General features: G+C 46.6%; 1 protein-coding gene across 1 annotated transcript in view; it reads left to right on the top strand.

Moving 5' to 3' along the window:
• ARFGEF2 (ADP ribosylation factor guanine nucleotide exchange factor 2) overlaps positions 1-27244 on the top strand; it is an 86270-nt gene that overhangs the window by 8584 nt on the left and 50442 nt on the right. The window contains exons 2-12 of the mRNA XM_045832694.1: positions 3995-4025; positions 4694-4817; positions 12892-13038; positions 13956-14135; positions 14516-14750; positions 18758-18826; positions 20899-21050; positions 23301-23431; positions 24576-24810; positions 25414-25513; positions 26455-26594. Of these exons, the coding sequence (XP_045688650.1) occupies positions 3995-4025; positions 4694-4817; positions 12892-13038; positions 13956-14135; positions 14516-14750; positions 18758-18826; positions 20899-21050; positions 23301-23431; positions 24576-24810; positions 25414-25513; positions 26455-26594 (1544 nt within the window). The remainder of the gene's footprint in view (positions 1-3994; positions 4026-4693; positions 4818-12891; positions 13039-13955; positions 14136-14515; positions 14751-18757; positions 18827-20898; positions 21051-23300; positions 23432-24575; positions 24811-25413; positions 25514-26454; positions 26595-27244) is intronic.

The following is a 27244-nucleotide window of genomic DNA, read 5'->3' as shown; positions in this document are numbered from 1 at the left end:
TGTGGCAGCTCCTGATTTGTGTGGAGCAGGGGCCACTCCGAGGGTGGTGAGTGAAGAGGTAGAGTGGTGATGTGTGGCCGGGGCTGGGGGGGTGGTCAGAGAAACGTGCAGCAGCCCCTTTTCCTGGGCCACCCACCTTTTCCCTGGGCCTTCTCCTGCCTCTTTTTAATGGAAAAAAAATATTGTGTTATCCAGATACGTCCAGAATCCAGCTGTTAGTTTGTTTGGACCATATGAAACTAGTAGTATTGGACCGTAAAAATGGCACTTGCATGCGGTTCAGACTGTACCTCTCTCTCCCCACACAGCCTCCGCCCTGGTCCAGGCCCCGTGTCCCTTGCCTGATCAGCTCCTGTGCTGCTGTGGTGGCCACCCTCCTCTTTATCACCCAGATGGCAGCCAGAGTGATCTGTCAGGACGGAGGTCTGCCCAGGCTGTGCCCCCTTCCTCCTCAGGCCTCCCATCGCCTGGGCCCCTGCTGTGCCGAGTGGAGAGGATTTTTCATACGTTTTTTCTTTAACAAAGACTGGTGTGGAAAGCACAGCAAGTCCTAATTCTTGTGGAAATAACAGTTTGTGGCCTTGGCTTCTTAGCCCTCGTGTAGTGGTAGCCTTCCCCTTCCTGCACACCTGTGAAGCAAGTGCAGGCCCTGCTGCAAGTCACCGGCCCTTGTTTGTTCTCATTTGACTGGGAAATGCCAGAGCCAAGTTGTAAAAGCCTCTCCAAGGCCACGTGGGGCTCACAGGGTAGTACAGAAACCAGAGCTCTGTGGCATTCACGTTTTGACTTAGTGGTGGCAAGACTAACATTTATGTTGTTCTGTAATTCCGTGTGCTTTTTAAGAGTTTAGGTACCCCAGAGATTATGAACACAGGCTCTGGAGCCCAATTTTTTAGGTTCAAGGCCCCCTCCACCTCTCTGGGTCTTTTTTTCCCATCTGTAAAATGTAGCAGAGTTTGGCCTTGAACCCTGGCCCTCTGGCTCCTTAGTTGCTCATTGCTCTTTGGCTGAGCAGCATCTCGCCTGTACAAAACTTATTAGATGTTTTGTGCTCACAGTGCTGGTTATAATCCTTAAAAGTCACTTTTATCCTCTGCAGTTACTCCTTTGCAGTCAGTAAAGTACTTTCTTTTGGATTCTTTCCTATCCTTTAAAGCAAAGGTTGCGAGCTAATAGCCCCAGGGTCAGGGTAGCCTGCAGACCAGTTTTATTTGAGCCATAAATTAAAAAAAAAAAAAAAAAAGTTGAGGTTGCTTTGAATTGCAGTCAGAGCTTCCACTTTAAAGTCCAGATCAGAACAACTGGTGCCTCTGGGCTCAGGGTCTCTTGAGTCACCAGTCAGCTGGAGCTGAGGCTCCGCTGTGCCTTTTGCCCTGTTGGTGGGGAGGGGTCCTCCCTGCCCTTGATGCCTCGTACCCACCCATCTTGCTCCCTGAGGTTCCCTGCCTGGCCCCTGATAGGCCTTCGAGTGTGTAACCCCTGCACTTGGTGTATTACCCTGGGTGCCTCGATAAGGAGCAGTCATGGTGACTGACCCACAGATTGGAGGGCTGGCACCACTGGCATTCCAGAACAGATTAGTTTAAGTTTAGAGGCTGGCAGGGACTCTTGCAAAGGCCTCATTGTTTCAGAAACGTTTACTCTCTAAACCTAACTTTAACAAGGTAACCCTGATCGGAAGAAAACCTTACGTTTGCGTTTGGGCAGCAGTGCCCCTCTGGCATGTCACACGGTGACAGGTGACAGACGGTTTCACCACCACGCAGAGCCTTGACATTGTGGACATAGATTTCCGAAAGCTGAAAGCTTAGCTGCCAGCCTCCAGGGCTGGATTTCCTGGGCCACTCCCACAGCCTGGGGGCCGCAGCTTAGAGGAAGCCTGCTCTACTTCCTCAGTGGATTCACCTCCTGGAAGGGCAGGAACCGTGCCACAGAGCTCTGTAGCAAACCGGGTCCCAGGCCTCACGGTCCAGGGGCAGAATGCTGGATGTGAGTCATCTGGACGTTTGGCTCCTGTTGTTTGGTAGTGAGAAGATTGAAAGACTGACTTAAAGTTAGAGTTTGCCACCTCTAGGGAGTCCAGGTATTCAGTTTCCACATCCTAAAGTTCAGGCTAGAGCAGAGTTGTCCAAGAAAAGGAAAGTTGTAACCTCTAGATCTGTGTTCTGGGGTTGCTGGGATGGCTAATGTTGTCTCCCAATCCCTGGCTCTCGTGAGACTGTGTCAAGAAGGCTGGTGTTCTGGAGATCACCTGGGTGCATTGTGCTCAGGGTAGGCCTGCTTCACTGGCCCGTTTTGGGGAAACGTTGAGCCTATCATGTAGGAATACGGATGATTGAGTGGGATGGGGAATTCTGGGTATTTAGATAGGGGGTTCTGGTGTGTTTTAGTGGCACAAAACCTTGTACTTCTGGAAATAAGACTATCATATTTTGCTGTGTACAGTGCATACTTTTTTGCCCAAATTTTTGAGGGAAAAATAAGGATGCGCCTTATACATGGGTAGTACCTGAAATACCTGTGTCTGTTCCTGTGTTTTGTAATTATTTGTTACATAAAATTTCTTGTGCTATAGTATGTTCAAAATAAATGCTGAAATTCCTTTATTAATAAAAGTATCTAAATATAAATAAATAAAAACTTGAATTAAAAAAATAAAATGAAAGATTTTTTCTTGAACGTCTGGGCCAAAAACACATGTGTACATTATATATAGGAACATGTTATGCATGACAAAATACGACATCTCTCTGACAGTGCAGTTTCTGAGTAACAACGCTTTATGTGTTAGTTCCACAAGTGTAACCTCCATGGTAAAGGCTTTTACGTTAATTTTCTTTCTTTTGTTTTTTTATTTTAGAGAGGGAAAGGGAGTGAGAGAGTGAAACATCTATGTGTGGTTGCCTCTTGCACGCCCCCCTACTGGGGACCTGGCCTGCAACCTAGGCAGGTGCCCTGACTGGGAATCAAACCCACGACCTTTTGGTTCTCAGGCTGGCACTTAGTCTGCTGAGCCACACCAGCCAGGACAAGATTTTTAAGTTACTTATCATTCACAGAAATTATGTATGCCTTTACACAACTGTGTGAATGTACTTAATGCCCTGAACTGTGCACTTGAAAATGGTTAAGATGGTAAATTTTATCTAAACATTTACTGCAACTTTTAAAAATGCATTTGTTATTTTAGAAGAGAAAGTATATGCTTATCATAGAAAATGTGAAAAAAGAGAAAGATAATATCATCCCACTACTTATACACCTTTCGATATTTTGTTTCCAATTTTCTGTGCAAATTTTGACACAGTTAAGGTGTTACTGTATCACCATGCTGTAATGACAACTGTCGTTAACATTCATTTTGCAGAATAGGGGAGTAGCTAGAACATGGACTGTGGAGCCAAAATGCCTGGATCCCGATTCTGATCCTCCAGTTCCTGATAGGTAGCAGGAGACAAGTTACCTAACCTTTCTGTACCCTGGTTTCCTCATCTAAACCAGTGATTCTCAACAAAGGCAGTTTTGCCCCAGAGGACACTTGCTTGGCATTGTCTGGAGATGTGCTTGGTTTTCAAGACTGCAGGGGGATGCTGCTGGCATGGCCTGGGCAGAGGCCAGAGACGCTGCCCAACGTCCCACAGTGCGCAGGACAGCCCGACAGTGAATGGTCTTTCCCCAGGTGTCAGTGGTGCAGAGGCTAAGAAATCCCGCTCTGAGTAAGGTGGAGATACTGGCACCCACCTCATAGGATTGCTATGAGGGGCAAATAAGTTAAAATATGTAAAGTGCTTAGAACAACGAACGCCTAGCACATAGTAACTGCTGTGTGTTAGCTATTATTGTTATAATCATTCTCTATCACTTCGTATCACTATTTATGGCCTTTAAAATCTCATAAACATTCTTTTAAATAGTTTTTTAATATCTTTTAGTAAAGTATCTTTTCATAAAAACATTGCATACTCCTAACAAGCCTTTCTTTCTTCCTCACCAGATGAAATTAAAGCAGAAATAGAAAAGCAGAGGTAAGCTGGGGCACTTTCTCCTTGCTGAATACCATTTTAAGGGAACAGGTAGTGGCCGAGGGGAACCCCTTTCTCTGCTCGTTCTCTCATATTTCTGGTCTTTGGGTGGCACACACTCTCCTGGCCCAGAGCGGGACACATTGCAGAGCTCTGTATGTGTTTGAACCAAAGCTAAGTTAACAGTTACTGGCTCAGTAACTGCATTTGGAGGAAAAGAAAGGAAGGTCAAGTTAATGCTGTTGTACCTTTCCTTGACAAAAGAGTCAAAGCCCGTGCCTTTTGTAAGTCATGTTTCCTTAAGCAGGAGGACAGCTTGTCCGATAAGAGGCTGTTCCTTATCTTCATAGTAATGAAGCCAGTTAGTCATATTTCAGGAACAGTGCTCTGCCATGGCCAATGCCAAGATCCAACGTGGGATGTGGTCGATACAACTCACTGATCCGAGGCCTCGCTCTCTGCCTGTGGCCACTCTGGTATTTTGTCCAAATGCATGTATGTGTTCATTTTGAATTGTTTGGCCCCACAGGTGCAGTTTGCAGGCATTTTTAATTAAATGGTTGCAGGTAGATTGGGCAGTTAAGAGTGTAGTGGAGGAAAAGCAAGTTTGTTGTTTTGTGTTGTTTTTTTTTTAATTTTCCCTCTCTGGCCCTCTCCTGCTCTTTTCCTAGGCTTGGCACTGCTGCACCACCAAAGGCAAACTTCATTGAAGCTGACAAGTATTTCCTTCCGTTCGAGCTAGCTTGCCAGTCCAAGTCCCCACGGGTGGTCAGCACGTCCCTCGACTGCTTGCAGGTACCATGTTTCAAATCAGCTGTATAAAGGGGGTTCTCTTCAGGCCACGCTGGTGACCCCTCTGCTTCTCAGGATGCTCTTTGGGGTGACGGAAAAAGGAACATTCCAACTTACTCTTTTTATTTTTTTTTCCTAATTAAATTTGAGAGGGAGGGAGGAAGGGAAGGTGGGTGGGGGAGAGACAGAGAGAGAGAGAGAGAGCGCGCACGCAGGGAGAGGGAGAAATAGATAGACATCGAGTTGTTGTTACATCTGTTTATGCATTCATTGGTTGATTCTTGTATGTGTCCTGACCAGGAGTCGAGCCCTCAACCTGGTGTATCAGGACAGCTCTCGAACCAACTTAGCTACCTGGTCTAGGCCACATTCCAACTAATTTTTTACAGAGGTCTCATGAGGGAGGGAAGTGAGAGGGGACTGACCTTCTTACCTAATAAAAGAATTCGCCCTGGCTGGGTGCTCAGTTGGTTAGAACGTCATCCCAATACACCAAAGTTATGGGTTCGCTCCCCAGTCAGGGCACACACAAGAATCAACCAGTGAAAGCTTAAATAAGTAGAACAACAAATCAGTGTTTCTCTCTCTCTCTAAAAAATCAGTAAAATAAAAAAATATTTTTAAAAAGAACTTGTTTCCCCAGAAATATTTTGTTGATCTCTCTTATATATGTTTTTCTGGAATATTTGCTACACGTGAACATATAAGATGTTTTTATTCAACCTCTTCCTTGATGGCATTAAAATTCATAAAATTGAGTAGAGAAAAAAAAATATATATATATAATCAAACCTCATTATTTGTAGTAATATTCTATGCAGTTGTTGTGAACACCGATTTAGCAAATTCTGAACCATTGTTTCTAAAGGAAAAACAGGGCTGGGTTTCCTTGAGCCTCTGGTCTCAGCATGCTCATCAACTGATCAATATGCAACTGTTTTTGTGTGTTTTGTTTAAAGGCACCATAGCTACTGGGTAGTACTGATTCACTAGCAGTGAACTCCCAGTCCACAGCACTATCCTGTATGCCTGAACGAAACCTACCCGACACACGTGATTTCTCCATGAAGCATATGTCTGTCTTCGTGCTCTTAGCAACACCAGACAGGACTTCACACTGTGGTCGAGGGCTATTTTAAATGGCAAAATTTTGTGCTATTTTAAAAGGACAGAAATGGGAAAAACATAACACTAAATGGACCACAAAAAAAGACAGTTTACAGTATGAGGGCTGAATCAAGAAGGCAGAGTGTCTCCTTGTTTGACCTCAGCTGGGAACCTGCACATCAAGTAATTCAAAGTTTTCACTGCTCCGTATGTGTCATTTTAGAGAGTGAAAATTTTTTTTTCTCTACTCGATTTTATGAATTCTAATGCCATCAAGGAAGAGGTCTGCAAGTGACCGTAAAGCACCACAAGTATCGATTTTGGGCTTACAAATAAATTTTAGGAAGTGCATTTATGAATACAAAGTCTGCAAATAATGAGGATTGACTGCACTTAGACCACCAGTAACCTTGTCATAAATTACCTTTCACTAATGAAGAGGCAGAAGAAGAGAAGTTAGGGTGACTTGTCCGATGACGTACAAATAATGAGGGACAGAAATCGTGCTACAGCTTGGATCTCCTAACTCCTAGTCCAGCATCCCTGATTTGTTTCATTTTTTTTTTCCATTTTAAAATTATATAGGTTTCAGCCCTGGCTGGGTAGCTCAATTCATTGGAGCATCATCCTGTGTAGCAAAAGGCTGTAGGTTTGATTCCCAGTCAGGGCACATACCTGGGTTGCAGGTTCAATCCCTGGTCAAGACATGTCTGGGAGGCAACTGATTGATGTTTCTCTCTTACATCAATCTTTTTTCTCTCTCTCTCTCCCTCGACTTCCTCTTTAAAAAATTATGTAGGTTTCAGGTGTACAGTTCTATAATATATCATCTATGTATTGTATTGTGTGTTCACTATCCTGTATTTTTTTTTTAAATGATCTACTCCTGAGGTTTCTGGTTGCATCAGAGAACATTTATTCTTAACCCCAGTGGGAAGCCTGCATCAAGGAAAAGAAGCTTGATACCTTTTTTTTTTTAATTGATTGAAGAGATCCACAATTTATTGGTACTTCCTGGAACAGGAATGGTGAATAGGTTCTGTATTATGGTTGTTTAGAAGCAGTGTTGGGAAGATAATGAAACCTCATCTGGGTTTCTTGACAAAGTGCCATGGTTGATTGGTAATGTCTGGTAAGGCACAGGACTGCCAAGTGGTGGTGGGCATGCCACATTTCTGGCATTTCTAGTCTAATATCTAATAATCTCTTTTCTCTGATATATCTAAAATTGATGACAGTTTCTTCACAGAAGCAACTCTTCCAAATGAAAAGTCATTTGCTCATTCAGTGTAATTCTGTACAGATTGTCCTATGTATATAACAAGCCAAGAATTCTTAAACGGCGGACTCAAGTCCTACTTCCATCCTAAAATATTTGTTGCTGTGGAACATTTTCTGAAGAAATTTGTCATAAGTTTAATTTTAGCTGTTTTGTCCTCATGTTAAGGTTTAGTTTCGAAGCTGGTGCTGATAGTCAATGTTATTGACGTACTAAGTACAACGGCTAACATGTTGAGCACTCAGCCTGTGCTGGGCCCTGTGTGAGATGCTGTATTATCATCGTTGATTTTATCTTCACACAAATCCTCTCATGCACTTACTCTCATCCTCATTTTAGAATCAAGGAAACTGAGGCTTAGAGAGTAATATAATGTAGAGTAATATAATGACCAGCCAGCCCCACTAAGTTCCCCTGGCCTAGGAGTGATGGGATTGGGTGGGTGTCCAAGATTTCCCTGCTCCACATCTAAGTCTTTAATAGGGTCCCTAATCTGTAGTCATGAACCAAATCTGGCCTTCCACCTGCTTTTGTAAATAAAATTTTATTGGAACACAGATGTCTTAATCTATTTGGTCTGATATACCAAATACCACAGACTAGGTGGCTTACAAGAGACATTTATTTCCCAAACATCTGGAGGCTGGAGAGTACTGGGTCAGGGTGCCAGCTGTTGTGAGAGCCCTCTTCCTGTTTTGTAGGTAATTGAATTCTTGATGTGTTGTTCTCACATGGCAGAGAGAATGCACTAGCTTTTTTTTTTTTTTTTATTCTCACCTGAGGACTTTCTTCTTCATTGCTTTTAGTGAGAGAGGAAGGGGGAGAGAGAAACATCAGTGTGAGAGAGAAACATGGATTGGTAGCCTCCTGTTCATGCCTGGACCAGGGATTGTACACACCCTGGACCGGGGATTGAACCGAGAACCTAGGTACCTGCCCAGAGCAGGAATCGAACCCAACCTTTCAGTTATGGGATGATGCTCCAACCAACTGAGCCATGCCAGCCAGTGCTGTGACGTGTCTCCTTATAGGCCATTAATCCCATCTCGAGGACTCCACCCTCATGACCTCATCTAAACCTACTCACCCCCAATGGCCCCACCTCTGAATACCACCCCACTGGGGTTAGGTCTTCAGCATAGGAACCGTGGGCACGCAGACATTCACGTGCTGTCTGTGGCTGCTTTCCCGCTGCCGTGGCCGAGTCGAGCAGGTGCAGTGGAGACCGTGTGACCTGCGAAGCCTAAATACCTAGTATGCAGTCCTTCACAGAGACAGGCTGCCAACCACTCCGAACTATTATCCTGTAGTTCTGGCCTCTTCGATTAGAAACATGCTCCGTTGTCCTAGAGATAGTCTGTTCCTAGAACTCTGAGTATGTGTATGATTTCTCACAGAAACACTGATGTCTGGCTTTGACCGGGGTTGAAAATTTAAGAGCATAGTGCCTGTCTTCCTTGAGGTGTGTGGCATATGTTAGCTCTTTTTTAAAGAATGGAAGTTCCCTGTGATCTAGCAGGTGCTCCTGTGTCGTCCTTTTTATGACATGGAGAGTGGCTGGGTGCTCCCCGGAATACTGAATGAGAATTTCATTTCCTCTTGGTGGCTGTCTTTGCAAAGCCTGTTTGACTGGCTTTTCCCCAGTGTGGGTGGGGTAGCTTCCATCCTGGAAGTGGAAGGCCACTGTCGAGGGGTAAAGGTTGGTTTTGGCAGATTGGGGCAGCTGCAGACACATCTGCCTGTTGCCCTGGGCAGAAGTGTCTTCTTGGAGCTTGGAGAGGTGAGGATGGGTGGTAAGGGATCTTGTGGGTTTACGTGAGCAGTTAGCTCAGAGTTCTGTCTCCCCATTGGGAGGAGCCTTCCCCTCTGCTTCCTGCCACCAAATGATAAAGACCCTCTGAATTCCTTACCTCGGGCAGCTGGTCTGCGCACACTCCCCCGGCTGGGACTGGGGGGCTGGGACTGGGGACGGAGTGTTAGGGTTCAGTCTTGCCTACACCTGCGAGTGATCTCCAGGTTTCCCCGGGCACATGTCCGTAACAAAACGTTTTAAAGACTGTGTTCCTAATATATTCATATTTCTTCAGTTGTAAGATTATAAATATGTACTACTGTTACTAAATTGCATGTATTATAAAACATGTAAAAATGGGGCTTTTAAAAGAATAAGACAGAAAACCAGGTAGAAAGAAAATGCCGCTGTCTTCTTCCTGCGCGCCGGGGAAGGCCGCGGGAGGCCCGGTCTGAGCTGCCCTGTTCGCGCCGCAGCGTTGTCTTCTCACCTGTTCCTAGGAAACTGCGGGTTTTCAAACGCACGTCTGCAGTTGTGTAAGGCTTACATGACCGCATTCTTTGCTAAAATACTTTTAGAACTTTATAGATAAGGCCGGAATCCTTTGGATCACCAGCTCCAAACCCAGTTGCCTGCTTAGGTGTATAATGTTCTTTTTATCGCTTTTATTTTTCTAAATAAATGGTATCATTTGTACAAAATTTTCTGCAGCTTTTTATGTTCAGCCGTGTCTTTTTAAGATCTAGCTATATTGCTATAGGAAAACATAGGACAGTCCTTTTGACTGATATAACATGTATTAATGCCACTATTTTATTTATCCCTTCCCTTATGGAGGGTACTGGCCGGTAGGGTTACACTGAACATCCCCGTGCGTGCAGCCTCCTCAGCGTGTGTGTCAGTGAGCCAGCTGCCCAGAGGCCTTCCTTGTTCGCCCTTCTCTTCCTCTTCCCTCACTGTATCAAGGAATGGCAGGAACTTCTCTCCGCCTCTGTCACTGCCCCCCAGGCCCCTGCCCAAAGTCCAAGCCACCAGCATCTACCTCTGGGACAGCCGAGGTGGCCTCCTCACAGTTTGCCTGCTCCCACTCCTGTGGCCTGCCCTCAGTCCTCTTTTCCACGAGGAACGGGGGTGGGGGTGGGGGTGGGGGGAAGCCTTTAGAAATGTGTCACATTGTGTTACTCCTTTGCCTAAACCTGCCGGTAGCTTCCCGCCTCACTCAACGCCTCACTCACCGTGCAAAGCACTGTCCCCAGGGAGCTTGCCAAGCACGCTCATGCCACAGGACCTCAGATATGTTTCCAGGCTTTCTCTGTAAGTACAAAGACACTTGTAGACACACATTTTTATTTTTCAAAATGACATAATGCTGTGCATTATTGCTGCGACACCCTTTTGTCAAGATATCTACAAATCACACAGGGTCCTGTGGGTCCCATTCGGGACTTTTGGCTTTGGTCTGTCCCCACCCCTACCCCAGAGAATATAAACGCCATGAGAAAAAGGACTGTCTTGCTCACTGTCGTATCCCCAGCACCCAGAACAGTATCTGGCGTAGAGAAGGGTGAGAAGGCAGAACTAGAACTAGAAGGCAACACAGGGCGCAGACACTCTGCACAGACAAGGGAGTAAAACCGTAGTTAAAACCTGTTTCAGTTTGAAGGGTCATGTGCCCTTTGAGGAGCCTGTAGAGGGGAGAATACATCCAGTTTTGTTTTGTTTTTTTGTATTTGAGTTAAACACCCAGGAATTCACTTCTGTCTTTGCTTTGCAGCATCAGTGTTGGGTTCTGTGGGGCCTGCTTTTATTCGTTTTTATTGTAAAATTTTTTTTTACTGTCTGTAGTATTTGTTCATTGTTTGTTTATTGAGGAAAACTATTTCTTTGCCTAGATATTCATGTTTCACAATTCAGGAACACAGGACAGTGACAAACTTTCATGGAACTCAACCCAAAGAAATTCTTTGCATTCCGAAAACACTTTGCACTCTGCACGATCCCAGCATTCCTCAGGGTTGTGTCAGCGTCTTTCCTGGAATCATGATTGCTGTAGAAATCTGCATATGCCTGCTTTCTTGGTTCAGCCACAGCAGACTTAGAGAAACTGCAGCCCCCAGGGATGCAGTGAACACTCCAACAATACGAAGTCACAGGCGCTTTGCCAGAAGGCCGAGTAGCTGAGGTTTTGTCTGAGCACCGGAAGGCACAGTGATTACGTTCTCCTGCACGGCCACGTGCCTCCTGGTTGGGCTTGCTTTTCAGCGTTCGCGTTTTAGCATTTCGCAGACCACCCCACGCATAACCCAGCGCTCAGAAACGGGCTTGCGGCCATGAGGAGTACGGAGTAAGGACGTCCAAACCAGAGCTCATCTGGAGGGAGCCAGCACTGCCCCCTTGGGAGGCCTGCACATGCAGCAGCAGCGAGAGAGGATGAGGCGGAAGAGCACCCTGACTCGTCCTTTAAAAGCACACTCGGTTCTCTGCCGCTTCCCCTACCCGGCCCCTCTGGAGATCTCTGGGGTTGGACTGGACCTGCAGAGTGTAGGCAGGCCTTTCTCCTGCTCACTCTCTTAATCTGTTTTTATTCTGCTTCCTGAACGTGGCACTTTCGTAGCTACTGATGGGGAAGAGCCATTGAGAAATGGCGTCAGGCCTCTGCGGGGCAGTGGACCCTCCTGTGGCGGTCAGTGGTGGCTGCCCTGTGAATAATCTCAGGCGCTTGTGTCGCTGTGCGTGGGTAGAGGCAGATTTGACAGGCCAGAGACCCTAATGGATCAGGAACAGAACAGGGTATTTAAGCGTCTTCACTGAGTCCCCGGAAGCAGGCGATGCGTTAGAATTCGTGTATCCCAGCGGGCTGTGTCAGTGAGCGGTTCGCTTATCTGGTTGGCCGTCAGAGTCACCAGGATCGCTTGGAGAGCACTGGTGCCTCGGCTCCACCCCAGACGCTGTGGCTTAGTAGGTCTGGGTTGAGGTCCAGGAACCTATATTTTTAATGAGCTCTCCCAGGTGCTTCTGAATCTCAGCCAAGCTTGGAAATCACCCTGCTCCTGACCTTTGAGCTACCTCCCAGCCTTGATTGTCCATGGTGAAATGCAGGTCATCAGTGAGGTGCCAGGCAGGCTGCCTCTGGAAGGTGGCCCCTGTCCAAGCCGATCTGTCACCTGATTGTGAGTGCATGGCCCAAGCAGCCACTCATCTCTTCAGGGTAACAGGCATTGTTTGATAATGTAGATGCAGAGTTTAGTGTTTTCACTTCAGTTTTTGGAATAGAAAAAGTGCTGATGTGATTCAACATGCTGAAAGAATGAGAGCATGTACTATCAAGTGTCTTGGTACCACCCCTAACCATAGCTGTTCCTTCTCAAGCAAAAATGTTACTAGTTTTTTTATGTATCTTTCCATTTATATATATTTTTTTACAGCTTGAGACATAATTCACATGTCTATGATTCTATTTAAAGTGTTGTATTTCGCGATTTTTTTATATTGATACAGTTGTGTGACCATCACCACAGTCTAATGTTAGACCATCTTCACCACCTCAGAAAGAAACCCCATTTCCCTGCAAATCCCCCAGCTTCAGGGAGCCTCTGCCCACTTCCAGCTCTGTTATACGTGGTTTTAACCCCTCGGTGTTTGCATGAGTGGTTGTGTACTGGGGACGGTTCCACACCTTGCCTCTTCCATCAGGTTCTGTTCCCCATCGTGGGGCTCTCCTGCCACGGGGGGACAGGACCAGTGCTGCACGCTCAGGGTGGCTGTGCCCACCGTGCCCCTGGGGAGCAGGGGGATCTGTGGGCACCGGAAGTTAAAGGCTGTGCTTGTCATTTGCTCCAGTGGGTGGCTCCGGTCCCTGCCCGGCAGAAACATCTCATCCCTGTTCTTTCTCTGTTTAGAAACTCATCGCATATGGGCACATCACCGGCAACGCCCCCGACAGTGGAGCCCCGGGGAAGCGGCTGATTGACAGGATCGTTGAAACCATTTGCAATTGTTTTCAGGGCCCTCAGACTGATGAAGGAGTCCAGTTACAAATAATTAAGGTATTTCTGTGTGTTTGCCTGGTCTGGCTAGGCCCTGCTGGGAATTTGGGTTTCTGGTGTAGCACGTGTTAGTGGTCTCAGGTGGTGCTGAGCTGGAACAGAAGAATGTAAGCATCACTTAGATCTTTTATGAAGTGTCAGAACTTATTAGTGTGAACTGAGACAGGAAGAGTGGAACCAGGTGTATTTTCAGAGTAAACAGTTCCACTAATAACAATGCAGATTGCTTGTGAATTAAATCGCCTTGAAGTCCTCTGGTCTTGCCCCTTGAATTTCTGGATTCCCAGTCTGGCATTTCTCAGCAGGTTCCTGTTGATACTCACATCACCAATTTGCTCTTGTCTTCTTGGCCCCCCCTTCCATTCCCCTGCTCCGTATCTCCCGCCAGGAGTGGGTTGGCACGGGGCTTGTCAGAGAACGGGATCCGGATGCGTGTAGCAGGCTGCGCCTGAAGCCCTGACTGTGTTAGCTCTGTGAGGGGTGGCCGAGTTAGCCACACCTTCCCTAAAGCTCCCTGGGAGACCCACCGGGGAACTGGGAAACGGACCCCCCACCAAAATATACATATGTATATACATATACAAAATATGTATATTTTGTGGTTAATCAGGTGACATCAGGTTGGAGCATTTTCCCTCTGATACATATTGTTGGCTTTTTTAAAAAAGTAAGCTGCTAGAAAGCCCTCTTCAACACAATCATCTCAAATAATTTGGACTTTACGGAGTTAATAATTGTTTTTAAACTCCGAGCAGGTACTAATCAATCTTCCAGTTTAGTCTACAGAGCCATTATTTTTAAAATTTCTCAGAGCAAACAAAAACAAAAGCAGGCCTCGTGGAGGAGTTGGGCTGTGGGAGACTCGGAGTGAGGGGTGTGTGAGCCTGGAGGCTGAAGGTTTCAGAGTTTCGTTTCAGGCTCTCCTGACTGCAGTGACGTCCCCGCACATTGAGATTCACGAGGGCACTATCCTGCAGACGGTTAGGACGTGTTACAATATCTATTTGGCCAGCAAAAATCTCATCAATCAAACCACTGCCAAGGCTACCCTCACTCAGATGCTGAATGTCATTTTCACCCGCATGGAAAACCAAGTGGTGAGTGAGTGAGAGCAGTCGTTAGCTGCCGGGGGCGGGGCGTGATCCCTTGCTGTGAACCGTGTTGTGGGTGGCCTCAGTGCCTGGGGAAGATCCACCAGCATTTTAAAGTTTATCCCTTCTTCCTCTGAATTCTCTACACTCTGTTTTTGTTCTCGCTTTAAAAAGCAAGGGAGAGAATCTCCCTTCTTTTTACTAAAAAAGCACGTGTTTTAAAATTTGCATTCACAATTTTTTGAGTCTGTCTAAGGAATGTATTTCTTTTTCAAAATGTTATCCTTCTCTTTGGAAATTTTTTAAAACACAGGCTGGTGTGTTTTCTGTTCCTTATCAACATTCTGGGACCATTTAGGTTGAATCCCCTTTCTGTTGCCTTCTAGTTGCAGGAGGCCAGAGAATTGGAAAAGACGGTCCAGTCGAAACCCCAGTCCCCTGTGATCCAAGCTGCAGCAGGGTCCCCGAAGTTCAGTCATGTGAAGCAGAGCCCGGCGCAGAGCAAGCCAACAACTCCTGAAAAGACCGATGTAGCCAACAGTGAGCATGCCAGGAGTCATCCTGGAAAAGGGAGCTCGGAGAACGGAGACGCGCCCAGGGAGAGAGGCTCATCGCTGTCAGGTATGCGCTGTGTGCAGTCCCTTTCCAGCTGGGCGGGAGACGGGAGGCTGGTGACGTCTGCAGGAAACCTCTGGTAGCAGCTCACCCGTCTGGGCCTTCCCCTTGGTTTTCCCCTTGGCTTTCTGTCACGGAACGCAGCTAGCGTGGCGTCATGGCTGATGGCCCGATGCTGGCTCTGCAGTGTTCTCTGTCGTTCCGGGAACGTGTCTGGCCACCGCTTCTTAGTGTCGGCTTCAGTGCAGTGGGTTCAGCTGGGTGCACGTATCTCCCAGTGGTTAAATATTTGGGTGGTTAGTCACTCAGGGGCTGTCTTGCCCGCCTAGCGGACAGCAAGACCTCATCTGTCCTGTGTGCACAGGATGTGTGTGCCTCGCCCCCTGCCTGGCAGTTCGTAGCTGCTCGCAGACGCCTGAGAGGAGCTGGAAGGTGGGCAGTGGTCGGATACGTAGATGTACAGATAGCATTGTTTTCTTTGTCTGTGACTGAGAACATTACTTGTTTTTGTTTGCTTTTTTAACTGAAAGAGATCTTATTCTCCACCTGTAGTCCTGAAGTAAATAATGTGTTGGGCATGAAATCGTGGACTGGGCTGCCATAAGATTATTCCTGAATGTTTGCATCTCTCCTTGGGCAGCTGGTACGAACCAGATCCAAAATTGACCCCCCCCCCCAGGAATGTCCCTCCTGGAGTGATTCTGTCAAATAATTTTTTACTCTCGCTGGTGGTCCTGCATCTTTATAGTTGTTCTCACGTCTTCTTCTCTCACGTTATTGGTGGTGATTTCTGTCGCTAGTGTGTTCCCTGCTGGAGTGCACACACTTGAACCGCTTTTGTTTCTCCAATAATTCACCACTGTGCTTGGCGTATGTGGGAACAGGCCAGGTGTCATCGCTGGAACGTTGTGCTGTGTCAGTTCGCTCAAGGAAAGGACGGAAGAGGAAGTTGCCACTAAGAACTGCGTGTGTGTCAGGGTGAGCACAGAGGTGCCGCCTACTCAGTCCTGCTGTCACGTGTCTCAGGGAAGGTGCTCGGGAGCTCCTGGCCCGCCCTCTGTCTGCCGTCAGCGTTTGCCTTCTCAGCTCTCAGGGCAAGGGCCAGAGCTTTACCGTAACCCTCACCAGGCTGCGGTCAGTCAGCATTAATATTTAAACGCCAGAGTAAGCATAGCCGTGCAGATGCGGTAGTCAGTCTCTCCGAGCTGCATGGAAGTGCTTCCACTGTGGCCCATTTTCTGCACGGCAGCCCAAGTGCTCTCTTAAGAGCGTGCGTTAGATCACGGCCCTCATCAGCGTTAACCCCGTTGGTGATTTCCCATTCTGTCCCACTCAGAGTGAAATCTGTGTCTGCCCTGCTCCCACGGCTTCCACGGCCCTGTGTGACCTGGCCCCCGTCCACCGCTCCGTTCCCTGCTTACACCTCTTTCCCCCTCGTTCGCTACACACTCTGCAGGTGGTGTGGATGGCATTTCTGATTCTTGAAAACGCCACACTTACTCTTGTGCCTTCGTTCTTCCTGCCCCTCCCCGCCCCCTTCATCCTCAGGTCTCTCAGTTCAAACGGATCACCCTCTCTGAGGCTCTCTGTCACGCCTGTCTTCTCGCCCTCTACTTGACGTTAGAGTTAATGTTTACGTGTGCTCGGTCTGAGACCTAGGCCGCCCTGTTTACGGCTGTATTCCCAGAACCTGGAATGGTGCCCGGCACTCATGGCAGACAGTAAAGACGAAGTTTTGAATAAACGGCGGGGAAGGGTTTGACCTTTAGACTATAGTTTGGTGGAAACGCAGAAGTGAAAATTCTGTGAGAATGATGTGCAGTCATTTTGCTCTGGATTTTGTTGCCAGTACACGGTGCGTCCGTGAGGCTTCCCGCAAGAACGTGGGAATCAGATGGCCTGTGCGAACCAAACCGCAAACTTGCAACTAGGTCAGCGTGAGGGCGTGCCGTCAGCCTTAAAGAGCCAGTGGCTTCAGTTCTCAAGGTGTGGCTCTAACGGATGAGTCCTTCTGAAGAAGGGACTGAGAAGCCTTGGGAGCCAAGGAGGAAGGACAGCCTGAGAGGCAGGTGGCAGAGACAGTGCCTGGGCAGGAGTCCATGCTGTAGAGGCCCGGGCTTCGGCGCCTCTGCGATAGAGCCCACACGTCCAGCCCCCCTCTGGTTCCGTCCGCAGGCACCACCATCACATAGCTGCCCCGAGCTAGCCGGCCACTGCCCGGCGCCGTGCTCACTGCGTGGGCCCTGCACGTGCGATTTCTGCTTCAGCGGGAACCCTCCCCTTGGCCCTCCTGGGGCAGTTGGCCTCCCAGTGAAGACCATGAGCTGACTGGCCTGAGCACCTCTTTCCCTGTTGCAGTTTTTCATCCCAAGTTGATAAATCACAAGTCACTTTGTCAGTCTTATCAGCCTGTCCAGGAAGTAGATCGAATGGCTCTTTGTACACTCACAAAATGAGATTTTTTTTTTTTAAGCCTAAGACATGCTTGGTTACGTGAAGTTCTGGGCACAGCTAACAGCTGTCCCCGGGGAGCCTGCCCCATCTGTCTGTTCGCACCGCTCCTGATTGCCCAGCTCGTCTTCCCAGCTTTTTAAAAACAGCCTGATGGGGATGCAGCCGTTACCGTGAATGCAGCCATTTAAAATGTACAATTGAATTCTTTTTAGTGTGTTCACAGAGTTGTGCAACAATCACCACAATTAATTTTGGAACAGTCTATCATACCCATTAGCAATCACTTCCCATTTTCTTTTAGGTTCATTTTTAAAATTCTGCCTTTTTAACTCCAACATGAGACATTAGCATTTATATAGCTAATATGTAGCTATTGTAGGTACACCATTACCTATGTGTTTACCGCTTTGTTAGTTCACTTTCAGATAACCCACTTCTAAGTGCCGTAAAACAGAGAAAGTTTATCCTCCCTCAGCCATTATGGAGGTTCTGATCAGACAGCCTAGGTTCAGATTATGACTCCACCACTTAGCAGCTCTGAGCCTCAGTTTCCTCCTCTGGAAAAGGAGACTGCAGCCAGTAGTACCGTCTTACGGGTTTATGAAAATTAAATGAGAGCAGTGTCTGGCTATACAAGTATTTGTTCTCATCTTTCAAATAAGCGTCAGCCGGAACAGCCGAAGAGTTGGAAGAAAAACAGCAGAGGGGAGCAGCGCGGCGGCCGCCGCAGCCCGCTCCCCTGTCGGGTGAACAGGTGGTGGTGCGGTCAGTGCTCGGGGCGGGGCCGCGGTGCTGCTCCCCACGGCCTCGAGGCCCAGCCATGGAGGCATGCATGCTGGCTTGTTTGAAGATCCTCTTTAAGGAAAAATTTCAAGGGTTATTTTTCTGTTGTTTATGTAATGTGATGGCCTTTTTGGTCATTGTGATTTTTATGTGTCCTTCTGAAAGTCTAATTGAGGGCTGTTTAGCAGTTCTCCCAGAACTGGTTTTCTGCAAAAACAAATGGTGCCAAACCTCTCCTTCCATGCAGACAGTTAACATTTTGCAGAGAAATTCCATTTAAAGTTTAGTAAATCTCCGACTACCACGTTAGAAATCTCATGCTTAGTTCTAGGTTTACAGTGTGGGGAAAGCGAGGCATCAGAGGCAGTCACTTACCAAGGCTTCTTGTTCCCGGAGGTGAGGACGCAGGAGAAACCATCATCTTTTGTTCTGCCGAGAACCACAGCTGGATAAAATCCAGCTCCTGCCTCCAGCTCAGGGGTAGGAGGGGGTCCTGAGACTTGGAGCGGCTGTGGCTTAGGGAGGAAGAGTGTGTAAGTCAGAGGGTGTCACTGTCCCACAAAGGGAAACGCAGAATCATAGCAGATGTTGCCGGGGAGGCTCCAGATCTCGTGGACTTGTCTTCGGTTGGCACGGTCATATCTGGCCTCGGCGGGTGCTTGTTCGTACCCTTTGCTTTCTGAAGTGTGACCCTAGAGAACGTGGACAAAATCTCCTTCCCCTTCCCGTCTTCACTGGAAACGCCCACATGTACGTGTTTGTGTTTGTGCGTGTAGGGACTGATGATGGAGCCCAGGAAGTGGTGAAGGAGATCTTAGAAGATGTGGTCACGTCCGCTGTTAAAGGTAAGAACCAAGAACCCAGCCTTTCCTTCTACCTCAGTCCTCCAGAAAGTCCTTAGTCAGACACTTTGGTGGTAGAGCGCCCGTCCCCAGGGGACCTAGGGAACCTGAGTCTACCCGTGTCTGTGCATCTTTCATGTGGAATTCAAAAATTACTTGTTTTTAGTGGTCGATTTTGTTTTCATTTGAGTTGGGTTCAAGAAGCACGGTCTGCCCTGACCAGTGTGGCCCAGTTGGCTGGGTGTCGTTCTGCAAAGTGAAAGGTCCCGTGTTCGATTCACGGTCAGGGCACGTGCCTGGGTTCAGTTCCTGGTCGGGTGCGAGCATGATGCAGCCGATTGATGTTTCTCTCCCTCTCTGTCCCTCCCTTCCCCTCTCTCTAAAAATAAGTAAATGAAATTTTTTTTTGTAAAGCACAGTCTAACGATATCAGGGTTGGAGCTCCCCGTGGAGACACAGAGGGCCACTTGCATACACATCCAGTTCCTCCGGGAGTGGGCTGAGCCCTGAGGTAGTGTCCTTGCCGCCGAATCTCCACGGCCGGCCACTGCTGCGTCGGGGAGACAGTCCCTGTGTCGGCAGGTGTCAGACGCACATGGAAGCTTGTTCTCTGTGTTAGTTCTCACCCGTACTCCCTCAGTTTTATGGTGTGGTTTCAGTGAAATTAAACTGGTACAGCCCAGAATAAATATTGGATGATTTTTTCTTTGTATTTGCCCAAAATCTCAGGTCAGTGGCTATATGTTGAACACACAGTTCCAGTGTCAATAGACCATTAGTGGGTTAAGAAATCAATAATTTAATGGGTTATAATCTGCATTTTACAAATGAAAGAACATAAAATGAGAATAAAATACCAACTGAGTGCATTGCATGTGGTTTATTAAGCATTGTTTTGTGAAACATGCATTTCAGTTATTTATGTGCTCATATGTGCTAGGTCATGACTTTTAAAATGCATTTCGTACTGAAGTTGTAGTCAAAGAAATCGGATCTCCTGCCCTAAGCCTTATCCTTTTGTTAATTTAGGGTACCATCAGTCTATATACATAGATTTCATTATTTAATTCCTTGTAGAAATGTCTTCAAAATATGGAATAATTTTATTTCACACCCTTAGATTTTTTTCCGGGGCCAATGCAAGTCCTCACATAATGAACATTGGTCTGTCTTGTTGACTGTGTATCCCCCGGTCCCTAGCGCAGAGCTTGACAAATAATAGGCACTTGGTAGACCATTTGTCGAATGAATATATGCTTTGTAAAATCATTGTTGATGATCGTGCTTATAAAGTTTTGATGTTCCTTATACATGTAAAGATCCACATGGTAAATTCCTCATGGAGTTAAGCTGTTCTTTTACATATATATTATTTTTAGAGAGGGAAAGAGAAGGAGAGAAACATCAGTGTGTGGTTGCCTCTTGTGCACCTCCTACTGGGGACCTGGCCTGCAACCCAGGCATGTGCCCCGACTGGGAACAGAACCAGCAACCCTTTGATTCACAGGCCAGCACTCAACCCACTGAGCCACACCAGCCAGGGCCAGCTGTTCTGCTAATCATGAGATATGCTTTCATTAAATGGTGAAGTCTATTCAATTCTTTGTTTTTCCTTTTTTCATATGGTTGCCAGGAAGCTCAGGTCTACATTTTTTTTCTGTGAGGTTTTCTTTCATAACTGTCAAATCCTTTTATTTATGTGGCTCCTCTTCTCTAACACCTGTATTAATAACTCTTTTTTAAAAAAGTCTACCGTTTTCATGTTAGTAGCTTCTAATTTTTTTCAAAGGGGACAGGGTGGGCAGGGCCGCCATATCGCACAGTTCTGGAGGCACCATTGACGTGGACTGCAGTGTGAGCCAGGCCCCCGGCAGTGGGGCTGTGGGTACCAGACGTGTGGGAAACTTACCACTTTGGCCAAGCCTGTTGCAGTATGATGTCAGTCACAGGGCAGTGGTGCGGGCCAAGGAGAAAAGTGGTACCTGGAAGGTTACGTGAATCACTTCCGCATGGCATCAGGCTGCCTTTCCGGATAAGCGCTAATTCGGTGATGCCTTTTGTGTTTGTGTTTGAAGAAGCAGCACAAAAGCACAGTCTAATAGACCCCGAGACGGCCCTTGGCGAACTGGAGGGCCAGGAATGTGCTGTCCCACCAGCAGTGGACGAAAACTCACAGACCAACGGGATAGCGGATGACAGGCAGTCCCTGTCATCAGCAGATAACCTGGTATGTTGATGATTGGTTTATACAGACTGCGTTCCATTTTTACCTTTGTCGAAGAGGCAGAGTTCTCTGTCAAAGAAGCGAGCGAGAACCTTCGGCTAGAAGGCTACTAGGGCTTCTACTAGGGCTACAGGGCTACTACTGTTCAGTCACTGGTCACAGAGTCCAGGAGTGATATTCTTTGTGTTGGTGGGTTCCACTTTAGAATGCGCCAGTTAGTGTGGATTGTATACAGCAGCGTTATCAAACCCTGTTTATTCAGATTGTTAACACTGACGTTTCCTGCACTGTTACTCCTCTCTCACAGTAATATGCACTCATTATAAAAAAATAAAGAAATGCAGAGAAGGAAAAACAGGGAGATATAAAAGTCATCCATGGTTCCATAACTCAGAAGTAACCCTTGTTATTAACCTTTTAATTATAGCTTTCTGAAATCTCCCCTCACATATTTTTTTTCACGTAAATGGAATAACTATATATACTGTTTTGTAACCTACTTTTTAAACTTTATATATATTAACATTTTTTCAGGCCCGTAGATACATCCGCCACAATTTTTTAATAGTTTCATTTTCTGTTGAAAATGTTATAAACTCACTCTCTGTACCTTTTCACCAGTGTTTCTCAACCTTTTTTATTATTGCCCTTTTAATGAACCTTTTTACCACCCACCTTCATGAAATTTTAAAGGTACTGTTTATATAACTGTATATATATATCTGTTTTATACATAGAAAATAAGATTTTTTTCACCCCCAAGAGCCATAGTTTTACCCTCATATTAGCCTGTTAAAACAGAATACCACAGACCACGGCTTATAAACAACAGAAATGTGTTTCTTGCGGTCCTGGAGGCTGGAAGGCCAAGATGAAGACCCCAGCACTTTCAGTGTGTGGTGAGGGTCTGCTTCCTGGTTCACAGGCAGTTGTCTTTCCTGTCCTCGCGTGGCAGAGGGCGAGGGCGCTCCCTGGGGCCTCCTTTATAAGGGCACGAATCCCATTCATGAGGACTCCACCCTCCTGACCTGAGTACCTCCCCAAATTCTCACCTCCTAACATCACCACACTGGAGATTAGGTTCCAGAATATGCATTTTGGGGGACACCAGCATTCACTCTGTGGCGGCCCCCGAGGGGTTATATTGTCCCTGTTAAGGATGCACAGAGAGGTGGATGTCTTTAGATACATACGCAAGACTCATGTCTTATATACTAGACTGACTTGGTTTGTTCACTCAGCATTATCTCATGGGCATCTTTCCACATCAGTATGCATATAGATCTAACTGACTTTTTAATGGCTCTGTAAAATCACCCATATGGATTACCATAATCTATTCAGCCAATTCCCTTTAGGCGATTTCAGTTTTATCATAGGAAACAAGGGTTCTATAATGAGCATCCTTATAGATAAATCTTGTGCACATCCTTAATTCTTTCTTTAGGATAAATCCCTACAAGTGGTATTGCTGGATCAAGAGTTGGAAGCTCTGGCTAAGCCTTTTGATCCTTAACATCAAATTAGCCTATTGGGAAGGTAATGCTGGCATCTCTGCCCACCTGTAGGCTCTCGGTTCTCATTTGCCCATATCCTCGTTGAGACTGGGCAGCAGCATTCATTCAGACCTCTGCCAGTCTGCCAGGAGAAAGGTCCTGCCTTAACGATTCATAGTGAGGTCATGTGGGTTTGTCATTTGCATTTCTTGGTGAATTGCTTCATGTTTTTTGCTTGTTTTCATTTTAGGTAAAAGTTTCCATGTTTCCTTAGTGAATTATAATAACTTACTGTATGGTTGGGATTTTTTTGTATGTTGAAGATATTAATCCTTGCCATAGGTTACAAATATTTTTTATTTTTAAATGTAGCTTACTTATTTAAGGTTTATTTTAAGACACCCATCATATTTTTCATTTATCTTGGAACAGTATTTTTAGAAATACATTTTTACCCAAGCTTATATGAATAATTACTTATATTTGTTTTGGTTTTTTTATGATTTAATGTTCGTGCATTTATCACTTTACACCACTCACACCCACTTTCTGAAGGACAAGGAACAGGTGTTAGAATTGCTTTAATGGCCCCCATAGCTCCTTTTTTGCCATTTCTCCCCCCCAGCACACTACATCCCTCACTTCCCCACTGAAAAAATAAAATACATTTCCATGAAGTAATTACATTTCTTATTTTTGAAAACAGTCATCCTTTTGTACTGACCCTTTGATTTTTCTCATTTCTTTCTCACCTTAGGAATCGGACACACAAGGACATCAAGTGGTCGCTAGGTTCTCTCACACTCTGCAGAAAGATGCCTTCCTTGTGTTTCGCTCCCTTTGCAAGCTGTCCATGAAACCCCTTGGCGAAGGCCCCCCAGATCCAAGGTAAGCAGACAGCAGTTCTTGGCTGTTTATGACCCAGATGGCCCAGGAGGATCTGAGGGGTTCCAGGAAGCTCTGTGTCTTGGCCCCTGATTGGTGTGAATGCAGGAATTTATTCAGGATGGTTTTATAGCTTTTTAAACTCATAACGAATTATCTTTGTGTCCCCACCAACTAAGAGTTTGCCCAGTTTTGCTTTCTTGGTTTATGTGCTAAAAATAATTTCATTAAATATGCGTGCACCTTCTTTCTACTGAATGATGGATTTAATATACTAAGGGCGGCGGGGGCAAGATATGAGCAAACCTCAGTCTCATGACCCATTGGAGACCTTTGTTTGCTGCATGGATACAGGTCTGGGCCCCAGATTCAAACCAGAAAAGCCAAATCTTTCTTTGTGGTAGTGAACGAACTATCACGAGGATGGAGTGCTGTGGACTGTCCAAGCAGAGGCTTTGGAGCCCAGAAGACTGTATTCCTTCCCGGCTCTTCCACTTGAGACCAGCTCCAGGGCTGTGGGAGCTCCTGACATCATCTGAAAAGCAGGAATATAGAAAATCACCTTACAGGACCCATTTAATAATATGTAGTGACATCCATGCACAAGGCCTTGCCCTTTGTAAGAGTTTTATCGTCACTATTATTATCGTTGTTATTATTGCTAGTCCTTAATAAGAACCCTCAACTCTTATTTTGTGAAGGTAACCATTAGGGAAATGGTCCATGGAAGGTTCCGGTTTCTTACCCTCCCTTGGGCACCCCCTTCGTTGTCTGTGAAGGCAGAGAGGGCCGGATGTCTTAGGGTCCTGGGAATGATGCGAAGTACTTGTTCCGTCAGGTTGGTTAAGGACCAGCTCCCCAGAGTCAGCTGACACGGCCTCTCTCCTGCTGTCCTTGGCACTTCGTGGCGGGGCGGGAGGGGGAGTAGGAGCTGGCAGCCCTTGGGGGGTTCACAGGGTCTGCGGGTTCAAGAGGGCCCACCTCGTGCCATCTGCTCTTGGTCTCTTGACGTTGGGTGCCGTTGCTAGTTCTTAACTCATTGGCTTCTCAGACAGTTCTCACCTATAGAGGAATGAGACCTGCCTGAGTAACTTGATTTTTAAATTTTATCGTCTGGCCTCATCATTGTTTTCATTTTCTTCGCTAGGTCCCACGAGCTGCGCTCCAAGGTGGTTTCCCTGCAGCTGCTCCTGTCCGTGCTGCAGAACGCCGGCCCAGTCTTCAGGACCCACGAGATGTTCATCAACGCCATCAAGCAGTACCTCTGCGTGGCGTTGTCCAAAAACGGCGTCTCCTCTGTGCCTGATGTCTTTGAGCTCTCTCTGGCCATTTTTCTTACTCTTCTTTCAAACTTTAAAATGCACTTGAAAATGCAGATAGAGGTACGACCTCCAAATTGGTTTTTTAATCTCATACTAGATGAGTTAACTGCTGGTGGCACAGTCACCAAGAACTACAGTAACACAGTCTACTGACTGCCACCCCCAAAGAACTTTTTGAATGAATGAGGAGAGACTACCTTTTCCTAAATAGTTACTGCCCCAAAGTCTCGTATGGTTTTCATTTTAACCAGAGATTTAAGTCACATGGTCTGTGTGCTAGGCTCAGACCCCACAACTTGTTTGTTTAGCCTGTAAATTATTGGAAATACCCTGAACTAGTTGCCAAGTTGAGAAATCAGATTCTCTGTGAAAATCTAGATTTCCTGGTTTCTCTCAAAAAAATCCTGCCTCTCCATGTGGCAGCTCTTGGCGGTCACTCAGGAAGAGCCCCTCCTCCAATGGGCCTGTGTTCCCCAGTTCCCTGGGGCCCCACCCCCTGGCTGTTCCCACATGGCCAGCGTTCCGACGCGACTCTGCAACGTGTGGACACTGCTCTTCCTTCACCATGGGGTCTGCCTGTCCTCTGAACTCTAAAGGCTTTGTGGTTCGGAGCCCTAGTTCAAACTGCTAATCAGTGTCCTCCTTGGTTTTCATGTCATCTAGGTCTTTTTCAAAGAGATTTTCCTGAACATTTTAGAAACGTCAACCAGTTCTTTCGAGCACAGGTGGATGGTCATTCAGACTCTGACAAGGATCTGCGCAGGTGTGTGTACCCCGAGGGCGCGTGCTTATTCCTTTGGCTGGTCCAGGGCCTCCTGATGCGTTCATTTGCCAAAGTCCCGAGGAAGAACTCTGACTCCTCCTTTTAAAGTTTTGATGAAGTGCTGGGAAAATCATGACCTTAGAGGCCAATGCTAACCTAATGAACAGTCCTGTCCCACCTCTCCTCCTTTAGAGGATGACAGTTTCTCAGTCTGGGTGGCCTGAGAAATCTTAGTACTAAGAAGTCCACGTCCTGGGGAACCCCCAAACCCTGGAAAACTGTTTTTCTAAGTCCCAGGGTCCCAGCTGTTGGTGCTGCCAGCCCCTGAGTGGGTGAGTAGGGGTTTGAATTCACCTTACACCTCATGATCACGTGACTGTAATGCCAGCAGCCTCCTTGCACCATCAAACATAAGTCTGTAAGAGTTACACACCTTCAAGAGGTGGATCGGGCAACTGTTACTCTTTTTTTTTTTGTCCTCACCTGAGGACATTTTTTTACTGCTTTTATCAAGAGAGGAAGGGGGGAGAGAGAAACATCGATGTGAGATAGAAGCAGCAATTGGTTGCCTCCCCTCCTCATCTGGACCCGGGCTCCTACGAGCCCTGACTGGGAATCAAACCTGCAACCTTTCGGTTACGGGATGATGCTCCAGCCAACTGAGCCACACCGACCAGGACTGTTACTCCTTTTCTGGTGAGGAAAGTGATCTTGGAGAAGGCAGAGTGACCTGCCTGAGATTTCAGTTAGTGCCAAGGCCTAGAGAGAGGGCATCCTGCCTCCCTGGTACTTACGACACACATTTCCTGTGTAAGGCGTGTCCCCCTGAGTTGGTTATTCACTGGGGAAAATGTTTGAAAAAGGAATCCTGTTTAATAAAAAAACAGAACTGCTATTTGTGTTCAATCAGAATTTCTAATATCTGTCTGTTATTTTCCAAGATGCCCAGTGTGTTGTAGATATTTATGTCAACTACGACTGTGATTTAAATGCTGCTAACATTTTCGAACGCCTCGTAAATGATTTATCCAAAATCGCTCAGGGAAGAAGTGGACATGAGCTGGGAATGACCCCTCTTCAGGTAGAAACTCCAGGAGCTCTCGTTTTTGTTTGCGGTTCATTTTGATGAACATTCGCTGGGGCCAGGGTACAAAGCAGACGGACGTGTGTGCTGGCGCACAGTTGCTGCCGTCGTGACAGTTCTGAGCGGGCAGGGAAGGAGTAAACTGCAGGGATAAAGCGGAGAAGGTAGCGAAGCAGTGCAGGGTGGGGGGGTCGGTGGGGGGAGTGTTATCCTCAATGATGTCATTGGTGTAGTCTTCTACACCCCAGAAGGTGGCGTTTGAGCTGAGATCTGTAGGGGCAAGGTCACTTTCAGTCACCTTCCCAGAAACCTTGCGGCAGCAGGATCTCAGGCCTCTCACTGGTGTGCCTACAAGGAGTAGAGTCCTCATGGACTGGTCCGAAGGTCTGTGGGCCGCCCAGAATTATGTGTAGACTTTTGGGGCCTGGGCGTTGTTCCTGGAAGGAGGTTCGTACTCTCATCAGATTTACAGGGAGACCTGTGCCACCCTAGATGCTGCTGTGAGCCTAAAATAGATTGTATGCAATTCACCTTTAATTTTTTATTTAAGAAATACTATCTGTTAAAAAATCAGTGTTTTTAATGAAGAGTGAGCCTTAAAATGGGGTACATTTGGATGTGTTTGGGGGGTAAGAATGTGTCCAGAG

The sequence above is a fragment of the Phyllostomus hastatus genome, unplaced genomic scaffold (assembly GCF_019186645.2).
Source record: "Phyllostomus hastatus isolate PE091 unplaced genomic scaffold, TTU_PhHast_1.1 phas_contig_17, whole genome shotgun sequence".
In the NCBI taxonomy this organism is placed as follows: Eukaryota; Metazoa; Chordata; class Mammalia; order Chiroptera; family Phyllostomidae; genus Phyllostomus; species Phyllostomus hastatus.
Note: the sequence above shows the minus strand (reverse complement) of the source record. Positions and strands in the feature narration are given on the sequence as shown.